The sequence below is a fragment of the Natator depressus genome, chromosome 1 (genome assembly GCF_965152275.1).
Source record: "Natator depressus isolate rNatDep1 chromosome 1, rNatDep2.hap1, whole genome shotgun sequence".
Lineage (NCBI taxonomy): Eukaryota > Metazoa > Chordata > Testudines > Cheloniidae > Natator > Natator depressus.
This window is the reverse complement of record NC_134234.1, coordinates 334,319,411-334,334,570: the sequence shown is the minus strand read 5'-3', so window position 1 is coordinate 334,334,570 and position 15,160 is coordinate 334,319,411. Positions and strand designations below refer to the sequence as shown.

At 41.0% G+C, this 15,160-nt stretch overlaps 1 protein-coding gene across 6 annotated transcripts in view; it reads right to left on the bottom strand.

Moving 5' to 3' along the window:
- USP6NL (USP6 N-terminal like) overlaps positions 1 to 15,160 on the bottom strand; it is a 210,360-nt gene that overhangs the window by 45,891 nt on the left and 149,309 nt on the right. For all 6 annotated transcript variants that reach the window (XM_074942631.1, XM_074942632.1, XM_074942634.1 and 3 more), the window contains 2 exons: positions 7,660 to 7,767; positions 2,150 to 2,259 (listed from right to left, as the gene is read on the bottom strand). In XM_074942631.1, coding sequence (XP_074798732.1) covers positions 2,150 to 2,259; positions 7,660 to 7,767 — 218 coding nt within the window. The remainder of the gene's footprint in view (positions 1 to 2,149; positions 2,260 to 7,659; positions 7,768 to 15,160) is intronic.

The window sequence follows — 15,160 nt, the reverse complement described above, 5'->3', positions numbered from 1 at the left end:
AAGGTTTAATGTCAATGTATGTATGAAACACTACACTTTCATATGTCAGACGCATAAAAATTAAATTAAGAATACATTAGATTAGAAAACCTTGGTCTAACTTCTCCTGGGTTAAGTGGTCTAAGATTTAACTGAGCAAAGACATCTTTGCTTTTTAAACTATTTATATTTTAACCTACATTGCTTTAAATTCTTTTTAGCAGGACAAACTAAGAGCCGATCTTCATCATGTTTGAGCAATTCTGCTTATCTTTTTCCACAGATTTTAGAACCTGGACTTGGACCAAACTCTCAGAGTGCCCGTGCAGGGGAAGAAGCCACCCTAACTTCAGAGCTTCCTGAAGCCAGATGGTACCCGGAAGTGGGACTCATCTCCCCACGAGAGCGGCCGTGCAGGGGAAGAGGAAGTCCTGTCCCTCCACAGCGTGGCTGTGACCAGAAGCTAGGAGCCCCCAGCTGGGGTGCTCCAGCAGCACGGAGGAGATCAGACTCACCGCCTGGTACCTCCTCTGGCTGCAGGAAGCTCCACGGCTGCTGCCTTTGGAATCCAACTCTGAAGGCAGCACAGAAGTAAGGGTGGCAATCCAGCAACCCTCCTACAACAGCCTTGCAAACCCCACTCCCCAACCACGATCCCCTTTTGGGTTGGGACCCCCACAGTTACAACACCCTGAAATTTCAGTGTAAACTTCTGAAAACATGAAGTTGACTAACTTTAAAACCCTCCTGCTGTGAAACTGACCAAAATGGACTCTGAATTTGGTAGGGCCCTAATTATGAGGTGTCAATAAACTTCGCAGGGACTTGGTGCACAAATCAGATGGCAGGAAGTAGCCAAACAGAAACTAAATGTAAAGGGCACAATATCACTATTATTGTCTAACATTTTAATACTATTTACCCTAAGTGTTCCCCCTAAAGGCCTAAAACAGGATGAACACAAAAACATTCAGAAGAATACAAACTGTTGAAAAGGAAAGCAATTTACTTTCAGGGGAAAAAAAACAAACTGGACTTCATTTCTTTAGTGCAGGATATGGTTACTGAACTTTCCCCAAATGCCATAAGTGGCAGCACTGGAAATACACAATGTGGAAATTCCACATTCTACCACGGATTTAGGATCACTGCCCCAAATTTTTATTTCTAGACGTCTACAGAATTTAAGGATTTTATTTAGACTCTACATTCTCAAGGACACAGATATTGGGGTATTTTTTACTTGTCTGTGAAATATCCTACGCAATGTTCTACAATTATATGAACAACAAAGTAGTAAACAAAATAACACATTTTAGTTTATCTCACTTATGACTGTGAATATAACCTTTGGAAGGTGAACAAATGCAGTGAGGTCTTCCAGAAGCTACTGAAAAAGAATGAAATGATACATTTGAAGAGGAGTGAGATGTGTCTCATTCATCTCAATGGGGGTGTTGATCCTGAAGCCTAAGAACAATGCTGTCATTTGGTATGTTTATGCTAAAAATGTTTAAATAGTGAAATAGTTGAACATTCTTTATCCAACAACTGTAAAATAAAATATTGCAAAAAAATCTAAAAGTATTAAGGTGGCAAGGTTTAATTACATAAATAATTACATGTTCATAGCTAAAAAGTTGTTTTATTTGGTTCTCAAAGCTACACTGCAAAAGAGGGAAAATACAGAAAATCTAGGGGAAGGCTAAAAGGCTAGAGGGGAGAGATTAAAGTTACCAGAAAAGTAAGAAAAAAATTGTTTTTATAACATTACTTTATAAAGATATACATAATTTATTAAAGAACTTAGTCTTTTCTTGTGCTCTGAATTTGCTTTAAATAGAGGCCAACAAATTTTCTCAGATTTTGTAAAAATGTCTACAGCATCTGGGGGGATAAAGAATTTAGATTTTTTCTTTAGATTTCCAGTGGCCATAGCTTTAATACATTAAAGGGTAAAGCTAGCAGGTTGGAGATTAAACAATCTGATTTTGAACTATTCAGAGACTACATTCTTTTAAGCTATATGTGGTACTTTCTGAAATCTGAAACTTTTACATTCAAAGCTTTGTCATACTTCTTGGGTAGTAAACGGAGTCTTAGGTAGGTAAAAATCTATCTGAAAGACAAACAAGAAATGACTAAATTACATACATTTTTATTTACTTACTTAACACCATATCTGTCTCTAAACATGATATGATCCCTATATGTTCGATTTACATCAAGATCGATTTGCCTGATATCTGGTGAAGACCCTCGTGCTCGATGTTTTAATTTCTAGGAAAAATGGCAATAAAGAAATGAAATTAGGCAAAACTCTGTGGACATTTAAAATAGGAAGAAAAACTGCTTAAGGCCACAGAATTTATTGGTGGACAAAAACATTTGTAATCTGTGAACTTACAATGCTTATTATAGAAAATGATGGGGAAGCAAAGAGAAGCAACGCAGGAGTTGGGGGTGGGGACACACATGGGCATAATTGGGGGGGGCACTGCCCCCCAACAGAGACAAGGTATGGGCAGGCACGCAGGGTCACATGCCACTACCCCCACCACCACCATTTCTGTGAGCACAGAGCTGCCCGGCTGAAGGAAGTTGGTGTTCAAACACTGCCTCCTGGATCCTAGTGCTGGTTGTGCTCCCCTTCTGTGTGCTGGGAGCCATTCTATTGTCTGTATAAACAGTGAGTGCCCATGATGGGGCAGGGCAAGGGGGGCGGATGTGGGAGGGAGGGGAGAGGGATAGGGGCAGTGGGGAGAGGAACGAGGGGTTGGACAGGGGGCAGTGGAGAAGGGGGATGGGATGGGATGGGATGGGATGGAGCAGCTAAAGGGATAGGGGAATTGCAGGGGATGTGGCATCCCCTCAGCCGCAGAAGCAGCTGGGGCTCTCCCATTAGGCAGGCCTATTGAACTCCCACTCCCCAGGAGCACTCCAACAAGTACGCTGCACCCAGACCCCATCCCACCAAGCCCCACTCCCCCAGCACCTGGACTCCCCTGCTGAGCCCCAACCACCTTCACCTGGACCCCCCTGCAGTCTCATTGCCCCTGCACCCAGAACCCCCCTTCCCCCGTGAGCCCCTGTGCATCCAGACACCGCTCCCCGCCCAGGATCACCACTGAGCTGCCCACACCCAGACCGCCCCACACAGAACCCTCTCACCACACACTTGGATTCCCCCCACACTAAGCCCCTCTACACTTGGATGCTGCTGAGCTGAGCCTGCCTGCCTACACCTGGTGCAGAGAGGCAGGGCCCTGGGGTGTTTCTGAAGCAGGCCCAGCCACTGAGCTGTGTCAGGGTCAGGTGCAGCCTCACCACCGAGTCCCTGTCCCGGGGAGGTGGAGAGGTGGCTGCAGAGTGATCTCCCAACTCCATGCAGCCAGTGGCCTGTGCTCCCCACTGCCATGCTGGAGTCTCCACAATTATTTATTGACAAATAAAATTTGCAGAATTTTTATTTTTTGGCACAGAATTTTTAATTTTTTGGTGCAGAACTCCCTCCAGAGTATAGTTTTCAGTTTCCCAACTTTGCACATAGCTGGCACCTTTCCAAATTGGACGATGACTTTTTTCATGATTATTACGAGAGGTCTTGATAAAATCCTACCAAGGCAGAAAAGGATAAGTGAAGACTGCTATGACAGCATTAGCTTACAGGTTTCATTGTTTTACTTACTGGTCTGGCCCTTTGGCAATATCTAAGTTCGAGATTGGGTTTCTTTGTTTGTTTTGTATTTCACTTCTCCGTATGTTGTTTGAGTTGAATTGTAAAATCACTTTACAAGTTCCCAATACAATTTTAAATTTAAGATATATTGTAGGATGGGAGGTGGATAGACCATGCTTCTGTGTCTACCCCGTTTTGGGGGTTAGACTGACAATCATAACCAAAGAACTCCAAATATGTCCTCACTTCCACACTAGAAAAAGGATCTTCTCCTATATCTTATATGTATTTGTCACAGAATAGGTCTCCTCCTTGTTTGGCATTTTCCTTAATATTTTCATCTTTGTCCTCCAAATGCCTGATACACCACAGTAACTGAACCTGTACTACCAAAAAGCTATTCTTATGTCTAGGCATACTTTCTATGTAGATAGTTCCCCCATCACAAATTTCTGTGACTAGGTTGTAAATTCTTTTAGATTTATAAAAGGCATATTCATTCTTGTGTGAATTCAGCAGAACCTCACTCATCCATATTTTATGTAAAATTACTACCTCTATTTCTCAGCAAAGATTTAGCAACAGATAGCTGAAATGGGTCGCAAAAGCCGAAGACTTAAAATATGTTTACACAAAAAACCCTACAGAAATGTGCTTTACGCTATTACAACATTGGCTAAGACATTATGAAATATTATAATAAACTAAAATACAGTTGTCAAAATAAATCAATAAAGCACATTTCATGACATCTAGCTTTGTTTATTTTTATTGTGTTTGTTCTCTTAAGTTCTCAAAATTCAGTAAATTGCAATATTCTCCCCAATAATTACTGCAAACTAACAAGGTTCTGTTTTATAAACATTTGCAGAGTACTTCACATCTTCAAAGTGCTTTACAAACATTAAATTAATTCATCTTGGTTATTCTCAAAGCTTGATTTTAATGGTTTTCCCTCTGACCAAACATTCAAATACATAAAAAGAAAAGGAGTACTTGCGGCACCTTAGAGACTAACCAATTTATTTGAGCATAAGCTTTCGTGAGCTACAGCTCACTTCATCGGATGCATACTGTGGAAAGTATAGAAGATCTTTTTATACACACAAAGCATGAAAAAATGGGTGTTTACCACTACAAAAGGTTTTCTCTCCCCCCACCCCACTCTCCTGCTGGTAATAGCTTATCTAAAGTGATCACTCTCCTTACAATGTGTATGGTAATCAAGGTGGGCCATTTCCAGCACAAATCCAGGGTTTAACAAGAACGTCGGGGGGGGGGGGGAGGGGGGGAGGAAAAAACAAGGGGAAATAGGTTACCTTGCATAATTACTCAGCCACTCCCAGTCTCTATTCAAGCCTAAGTTAATTGTATCCAATTGGCAAATGAATTCCAATTCAACAGTCTCTCGCTGGAGTCTGGTTTTGAAGTTTTTTTGTTGTAATATCGCAACTTTCATGTCTGTAATCGCATGACCATAGACATTGAAGTGTTCTCCGACTGGTTTATGAATGTTTTAATTCTTGACATCTGATTTGTGTCCATTTATTCTTTTACGCAGAGACTGTCCAGTTTGACCAATGTACATGGCAGAGGGGCATTCCTGGCACATGATGGCCAAATGGCCACCCATTTTTTCATGCTTTGTGTGTATAAAAAGATCTTCTATACTTTCCACAGCATGGATCCGATGAAGTGAGCTGTAGCTCACGAAAGCTTATGCTCAAATAAATTGGTTAGTCTCTAAGGTGCCACAAGTACTCCTTTTCTTTTTGCGAATACAGACTAACAGGGCTGTTACTCTGATTCAAATACATGAAACTCCTCTGGAGTCAAACAACCCAGTTATTGCTTTATTTTTAAAACTTACTGAACATTTTTATTTACCACCATACTTTCTTTTTAAAGAAATCTGCCTCCAGCTCCAAGACAACAGTGGGAACCACTGCCAAAGTTTCACAAGATGAGGGCAGGATCATGAGATATAGTGCTTCAAGCTTACTTTCTGGCTAGTGATTAGTATGGTCTTTCACCCGTGACTGCCTCCTTCTGCAAAATGATAGGTGTCAGAGTAGCAGCCGTGTTAGTCTATATTTGCAAAAAGAAAAGGAGTATTTGTAGCACCTTAGAGACTAACAAATTTATCTGAACATAAGCTTTCGTGAGCTACAGCTCACTTCATCGGATGCATTCAGTGGAAAATACAGTGGGGAGATTTATATACATAGAGAACATGAAACAATGGGTGTTACCATACACACTGTAACCAGAGTGATCATTTGAGGTGAGCTATTACTAGCAGGAGAGCGGGGCGGGGTGAACCTTTTGTAGTGATAATCAAGGTGGGCCATTTCCAGCAGTTCACAAGAATGTCTGAGGAACCCGGGGGGGGGGGGGGGGGTGATAAACATGGGGAAATAGTTTTACTTTGTGTAATGACCCATCCACTCCCAGTCTCTATTCAAGCCTAAGTTAATTGTATCCAGTTTGCAAATTAATTCCAATTCAGCAGTCTATCTGCTACCCAAGATCCATAAACCTGGAAATCCTGGACGCCCCATCATCTCAGGCTTTGGCACCCTGACAGCAGAACTGTCTGGCTATGTAGACTCCCTCCTCAGGCCCTACACTCCCAGCACTCCCAGCTATCTTTGAGACACCACTGACTTCCTGAGGAAACTACAATCCATCGGTGATCTTCCTGAAAACACAATCGTGGCCACTATGGATGTAGAAGCCCTCTACACCAACATTCCACACAAAGATGGACTACAGGCCGTCAGGAACAGTATCCCCGATAATGTCACAGCAAACCTGGTGGCTGAACTTCGTGACTTTGTCCTCACCCATAACTATTTCACATTTGGGGACAATGGATACCTTCAAATCAGCGGCACTGCTATGGGTACCCGCATAGCCCCACAGTATGCCAACACTTTTATGGCTGACTTAGAACAACCCTTCCTCAGCTCTCATCCCCTAATGCCCCTACTCTACTTGCTCTACATTGATGACATCTTCATCATCTGGACCCACGGAAAAGAAGCCCTTGAGGAATTCCACCATGATTTCAACAATTTCCATCCCACCATCAACCTCAGCCTGGACCAATGCACACAAGAGATCCACTTCCTGGACACTATGGTGCTAATAAGCGATGGTCACATAACCACCACCCTATACCGGAAACCTACTGACCACTCTGTATATAAATCTCCCCATTGTATTTTCCACTGCATGCATGCGATGAAGTAAGGTGTAGCTCACGATAGCTTATGCTCAAATAAATTTGTTAGTCTCTAAGGTGCCACAAGTACTCCTTTCCTTCTGCAAAGCAGAAATCAAACTTACAGGGCTTCAGGGTTTTTTTTAGGGCTTGTCCGCACATGAAAATTAATCCAGAATAAAGCAGAGGGTGAATTTCAAGTGGATGAACTGTATTCCTTATTGTTTGTATGTTCTTATTTCAAATTAACTTAATAAATTTCCAAAGTGGATTAAGCTAATCCAGAATAAGGACTCATTCTGGAGTTAGTGTGCACACATGGGTAAAAGTTCACTCCCACAAAGTTGTGTTGGTTCTGCAGGGCTAATAAGAGTAAAAAAACAAAAAACAATACAAGGAGAAAAAACACACACACAAAGCCCTCCCCCCCCCATTACTTTTTTCACTAAATTAAACAGATAGGGCTTTGGGGGCAAGGGGAGATTCTGCTGACTAAAACGATGCTACTTTTATAGTCCTTTTTCTGAGTAGAACTGCACTTTATTTATTTGATTGATGGGGGAGGGAATCGGAAGAATTACATAAATTACAAAACCAAAAAGTAAGTGGGTTAAATGCTGAGCCCCCATGGGTTTCTCTTTGGCTACAGAGTTGAAAATACAGTTAAATACAATTTCTACTCCTTTTGCTACATTGCATAAAATAAAAGCTCAATACTTCCCAGCATCTAAGAGTTTGTGATTGGTAATTCTAAGGGGAAATTTTGCAAACTCACATTATAAAAGTCTTTCATTTCTTCTTTCATTTTAGGGACATCAAGTAGTAAACACCAGACTTCGCCTCTCAGCTGCAGTGGGATTCCTTTATAAATTCTCCTATGGAACTGTAAAAAGAAAAAAATAAACTGAATGCAGAACAAGCCAGAAAACCTTGAGCGGAGTGAGAGCCTTCCCTGCATCAAGCATTATTATCAAAAGAAGAAGGTCATAATATTATCAATCAGCCCTGAAGTAGTACTGGAAGTAGTTTGGCAGGTTCAGCGTGTCTAATAAATACTGGTAACTGGGATCCCTGTTGGCAGCCTTAGCAGGGAGGCCAAGGACAAGACATGGAGACTGAACTATCCCCTCATCCCTGGAAGAGGCTCTTCCAGGTCAGGATGTGCATAATGGCAGGACTAGTTGGAGAAACTTGCATTGCTGCTGCCTGTGCTATACTTATTCCACGAGTAGAGACCTGAAGCGTTGTCAGTCTGGCACTGTGCATAAGCACTAAGCTCATAAACAAAATCAGTTCCAAAGTAGTCCACACGTAACTCGCTATTATTATGCAGGGTGAATTAAGAAGTTAAAGTTTCTGAGAGGGGGAAAAATGATAATCCAGTAGTATACTAAAACTCTGAAAAATTAGTAACACTCAAAACATGTGGCACTATCCTTTTCGAAAATGTCTTGTGGGACTGTAACACTGAGGATATGTCTACACAACAATCAGGAGGTGTGAGCGCAGCTCATGTGTCATACCCAAAACAACTTTGATTTAGTTCAAAACATAGCTACAGCAACATGGGTGGTAGCATGGTTAGCCACTTGAGTATGTATCCAGCGTCGTGGGCAGAGCTGTACATAGGAGCCTAGCCGTCCCACTAACCCTGCTGCCATGGCTACACTGCTATTGATACTCAAGCCAGCTTTGATCTCTAGCTAGCTCGGGTACGCCTACAGAAACGGCACTCAAACCTCCTGATTGTAGTGTAGACTTACCCTGAATTAAAGTGCATGCAAGTATAAGACCATCACAAATACAGGAAATATTACATATCAAACTAACAGATTTCAGGTCAGATATTCTGGTAACTGTCACATTTGGAGAGATCTGATCAGAGTCAACTAATAAGTAACCAGACTTTTTTCTGCTTAGCTGTGCATTATGACTTACAAATTATACAAAAATGCATTCTTAAAGGATTTAATGCTTTTGGCTGCAGTGACAAATACTGTATGGTAGATAGTCATGACGTAACAGTATTGCCCGATTCAATGCCAATACATGTTGTGAAAGCTAGTTTTAATTATGCAATACAAATTAATTTCCCCATAGATATGTTGTTGCACTAAGACACATACAGAAAGGATGAGAAATGGGGGAGAAAGGCACCACTCAGTCCTTGTACATCTCCTTCCAATTACACAGCCCATCTACCAGCACGTAAAAGCAATGACCATGTTTTTCCATTCTTTTTGGAAGTCCTGCCTCTAAACATTCTACTGTACTTGGGCTACAGGAAACAACACCAAAATTGTCAAACACTGGGAAAGTCCTGCATGAACCAGAAGTAAAGGTTAGATCAGTGAGGACTCATCCAACCCTCCATTGGCCACAGGATTTGTGGCCCAGTGTGGAACCCTTTGAGGGAAGGAAATGAGATAAAGAACAGAAATGGATGATACTCTGGAGCATTCTTCCCACTTACAAAACAAGTTGAATATCTGCATCAATCATTCCTGGAAACAATGCTTTTAAATGATGGTATTTCTTTGAATGCCACCTACAAAATAGTATCCTTTTGGAGATAGGGTTAAGCAAGCACATGCACCTCACCCACAGCAGGTCTCAATAGCTCTGAGGTAAGCAGAAATCCCTCTGACCTTAACATAGCTAGTTTGGTTAGCAGTAGAAATAGCACTAAAATAGCAAACAATAGGCCAGTATTAAATCAAATAGTTCTGATGCTCCTATATCCAGTGCAATACATGTCTCATTCCCCTATAGAGCAAGCAGCATGTTACAGTGTTAATATACTTCAAGATATAAACCTGACCAATATGTGACTAACATAAAAATATCTTTGAATTTATATATTTTGAGGTTTTTTAATAAATACACACACCCACATACCCAAAGAGGAATATGTAGGCTATTGCAAATTTTAAAAAGTATATTTGGACAAATGGACTGGAGATTAAGAATGAATTGTTTCTATTTACTTTTCCATTTGCAGCATCTTATGTTGTACCCACCATTGTAGTACTTGTACACTAAAGATTTTGCTGTTATTATATCACAGAAAATCTAGACTGACTCTTACTGTGTACTGCATTTCTTCTCACCCATTATCCTAGTATATCATAACTGAAAGCATGAGACAGTACACAATATCAGCATAATTAAAAAACATAGATCTTTCTTCTGAAATTTCGTAACTGGTTTTGTAGTCATTTCATGCGGATAAAACATTGACTATAAACGAAACGAGAGGTAATTCAATAATAGATCTATTGGATTGTTTTTTAATTTAACATGCTTTGAAAGTCACAGTAGATCAAGTGACAAATTACTGCATACATAAAACATCTGTATGAATTATGATTGTAATCTAGGCAGCAATTTAAAAACAACTCTCCCACCCCAAAGAGAGAGAATCTTAGTCTTACTTTCATTTCATTTTTAACTCAAGTTTCCAGAGGTGAAAGGCTAGTAAACAAGCCACTGGAGTAAACTTTAGGCTATTTGGGCAACAGAAATCCCCATTTTAAAGATACATTTTCAAGTAGTTCAGATCTAAGCTTTAGGTTTAGGAATGTACTAGTGACACTAGGCGATTATTTAAATTTTTAAAATTCTTTCATTTTTAATAATCCAAGGACCAGAGGCCCATTCAAAAGTACAATGTGGAAAGCTAAAAAGCATGAAGAGTAGTGGCCAACTTAGAGCTTCTCAGAGATAGGGAAATTTATCACTCAATTGTCATCTCTACTATACAAGGCAGATGTACACAATCCTTCACCCTTGCAAAAAGTATAATCACATCAAGCAGAAAGATTGTAATCCTCAAAAAGCTCGCTGTCTAAAGGCACAATCAGACACGCTGGGGTTGTGTATAGATTTTAGCACATACATTTTGCTGCTATTATTCTATAACCTAAATTTCTACATTATTTTGTCAGTTTCATGCATGTTAAAAAAGGCCAGCAAATGCTTGGGTGAGAATTTTCATTTAAAAATTTTGGGTGAAATGTATTGCTTGTAAAAGGAATTGGACTGCCCATTTTTGGAGGCTGCAATCCTCTGTTTATCCACAGAACAGACATGGTGACAGCAGTATTGTAAGGCCTTGTCCACATTAGAAAGTTTTGCTGCTTTAACTATACTGGTATAAAGCACCTTTATATCAGCTGACTTAACTGCATCCACACTAGGGCTTTTACCAGTTTAACTATTTCAGTAAACAATCAGACCCCTAGCTTGTAAAACTTGAGTGTAGACCAGGCTTTAGTCAACAAAGTCCCACCAGACGGGTTGCCACCCATCCAGTTTTCAGCTGGACAGTCCGGGTTTCAGCTTGTGTGTCTGGGTGCCATTTGACAAACCCTGATGTCCCCCCGCCCCTTTTTTTTTTTTGAAACTGCTTGCTGCCAATTTGAATTTAACCCGCTGAGAGAACGTTCACCACCCTCATAAGGAGGGGGACAGAGCCTAGCCAATCATAGCCCGGTGCCCTGCCCATCCAGCCAATCACAGCACACAGCTCTCCCTGCCCTGCCCACTCCCAACTGGGGAAAGTTCAGAAAGTTTCTCAGCCTGGAGTTTGGCAGTGTGGGAGAACTGGAAGGTGCGCAACAAATGGGGTGGGGAGACATGCTCCCCTCCTCTCCTCTCTCGGGTCGGCATGCTGCAAATGGGAAGCACCTTTTTCCTCTTCCTTCCACACACTCACTCTGTGTGCAAGTGGGTAGGACCTTCTTCTCTCTTAGGTACTAGTGGAAATAAGGGTAGTCTCTCTGCCAATCTGGGCATCTGTATAAATGTAGGGGAGAGTCCCCCCTTTCACCCCAGCTGTACATGCAAAAGGGGGAGTTCCCTTCCTCTGCTCTCCAGAATGGGTGTGCTAATGAAGCAAATCTCCCACTGTGTGTGTATGAAAATGGAGAAGTTCAAACAAGTGTCTGTAAAGGATGTGTGGGCAGATGTACCTCAGAGGTAGCAACCCTACCGGGGGAGAGGAGCAAGTGTGGGGGCGGGGCTTCAGGGGAAACGCGTGAAAAAGGGGTGGGGCCTTGGAGAAGAGGCTGGTCAGGTTACCAGCCATTAGAAAGGTAGCAACCTCCCCTGCCCAGTCTGTCTCAGCCTTCATCTGCAGGGATAACTACCCGTAAGTGAGAAGGTGATTAATTCTTCAGGGCCCATTTTTGGACACCAATTGTGGTACTTTTTGTTTGGAACTTTGGAATGATGCAGCTCTTTTCCAAATATCCATCCAACAGCCATCAGATAGTAATGACTTTCAGTAGCTATTAAACTAGGCTGGAATTATTCTAGTAATCAGTAAGTTAAAGGTCCTATCCTATTACCAGTCCCCTATATCATGCCATTCTCCTAATCAGGTGACAATTATTGCAGTACTGGTGTACTTTATTAACTAGCATTTTTGCTATTTCGTAACAATGTTGTTGCTTGTTTCTTCATCCATTTCCATCAATTATTCTCTTAATCAACAACCTATACATTGGAGAAAAATTTACTAACAGATCTATATTCTAAATAAACCCATAGGGTTGGGAAAAGGAGGAGTGGGGAAAGGTCAGCAGGATACTGAGCATCTGCACTTAATGGACGCTCCATAATCTATACTTTGTGATACAAACTTCTTGCTGAAATAAAAACAAAACTGAATCATGGTACGGAATAACAGCCAAAGGCCTGAGCACTGCATTATTAAACAAAATACCCTTTGAAAATGAGTGACACTAAGGAAAGAGAGAGATTTGTTTTCAGGGTCTCAACAGAGTGGGCAACTCTACCACGCTATGTGCCCACTCGGGCTGAAACAACCAGCAACTAGGACAGCTCTCTGAAATCCTGACTTGAAGGTTGATGATGAAAGGGCTGACAGAACTTCTGTGAAAGCGAAGTTGGAAGAACAGTCAGCACAAATAACTTGAACAAACAAGTGAAAGGTTCACAAAGCAGAACATCGTCCATTGAAAAAATATTAGGACCCAACAGGGCTATTCAAAGCTACAGGAAAATACTGATGTGAGCAAACATTTGTAACTGATTTGATCAGAAGTTTTGCAGTACTGGAGAGGCATGTAGACAACCTGCAGAATAATGCCACACCTCATTTTGTCTTCCCTGCAGGCCCTACAGACTCAGATCCAGTCACTTCGCTCTCAGAACTATTGCTGAATTTAAACAGAGGCAGATCCTGTCATTATTGAGAGATGTTGCAAGATTCTGACTAGAAACACAACAGAACACTAGATTAAGGACTCCCATTGTCTGACAGGTTTCAGAAACAGAAAGAAGCTCAAAAGCTGCCAGAAACAAGATTGATATCTCCTTTGAAGGAAGAAAATCTTTCATGACATAGGCTCAATTACACAGGCAATAAGAAGGGAAAGGAATGTGAAACATTTTTTTTTTTTAAATAGGAGGGAAGAGACAGAGCCTTACCATATTCAGCAAAACCAGGAGCTATACACAACAGAAAACCTCTCCTTTATGATAAGTCTTCAGCTACTACACTGTTAAAGAACAGTCAAATGAAAAAGCAAATGGAATATTAGCATATTTAAGTCTATCACCATGAAGTTGTACATTGCTATTACCCTATATAGCAAATATACGGTTATATACCTGTGTTGGAAATAGCTGTTTTTGTATATTATCATATGACTTGCATGATCATAAACAGATTTTGTATTCTCTCTAGATTCAAAAATAAAACAAAATACACACACTAGAACTATTACAGTCCTCCAGAAATGGAGGAATTTTCATTAACCAAACTATAACAATATCTGATTTAAAAGAAATTATAGTGCTACGTTTACATATCTGTTTTTCTTGTTAGAGATGTTATTATATATTTCAGTTAACTGTTACTGTCTGAAAATATTTCTCCATAACAGCATAGCATTATGAAATTGGAACAGTGCCCTTAGCATTAAACATGATGAAAAAATTATGCAAGTATTACATATAAAAATGTAATTTTTTTTTTTTTAAATGCAAGCTTCTACATCTGGCACACTCTGGGGCTGAACCTCAGCTCGGGTAAATTGCCATAGCACTATTGATATAACTGAACTCAGATTTCAATGGAGCTATGACAATTTACACTAGCTGAGAATATGCCCCCCTCACTTTAAGAGAGGGAGAGAGAGAAAGTGGCTGTAGAATTGAATCCTTAAGTAGCTCTTTCCAACTCTGAAGTGAAAACACATGGCATGAATTAAAATGGAAAAGAAAAGTTTAAATACGAACTCATTTTGATTTTGCAAGATGAGTATCTGTGATGATTTGGGGGATCTGTTTGTACAACTTAGGAATTCTGGTTGACATTATGAAGTTGTTCTTCTGAAACTGCTGTATCATGGAAAGCCCCTATGTATGTATCTCCACCACTGCAGACAGGACCTGCCGCAGGTACACAAGACTGAGTACAACGGGGAGGACTTAACTTTAATAACTGTGTTTTGACTACACAATAGTTATGCTAAGGAGACTGCTGGAGTGGGAAACCAGCTCAGCCAAATTGATCTGCAGGGGGGCTGGGAGTTTGGAGAGTGGAAATTTCCCAAGTAGCACAAAGCTACAGACTAAAAGAAGGAGAATATAAAAGGATTCACAAGGAGAAGACTCAAAAGGAGAGACATAGGATGTCTGAGCAGGAGAGGAGAAGGGGACTGACAGGCCATAGTCAGAGAGGAAGAGCTGTGGGGGAGAAGGCTCCATACCTCTGCACACAAACGATGCATTGCAACAGAAAAACACTGGATGACCTCAAAGGACTCTGACCCCAGCCCAAAGAATGGTCCGTATTAGTGAGGAAACTGAGGCAAGGAAATGCATGTAGGGTTCATTATATCTTTATAGGTCTGTATTTCTTGTGTGATAAGTAAAGAGCAATACTGTATTTGAATTCTGTGCAAAGTTCTATGGGTTATGTGCTATACCTTATCACATGCCCCATGAGAAAGTTAACAGTAATCTAGAAGACTCATACTCTCTCCCAGAACTCCATCAAAGGTATGTTTGATCTACAGGGGAATTCTGAGAGCTCTGCACTGCTTTCAGGGACTATGCAGTGGGCCACAAGGTCTAAATTCTCAGGACAGGGTGCTCAATTGGGGATCTATGCACCCTGAGCTGCTGCCAAGACTGGGCTCTATTCAGACTCCAGAGGCTTAAAACATGAGCATCTGGATCTCCTCACAGCAATCTTGTAAGTGGCCACAAGGTGGGTGCTCAACAAGATCTGTTACAACAGC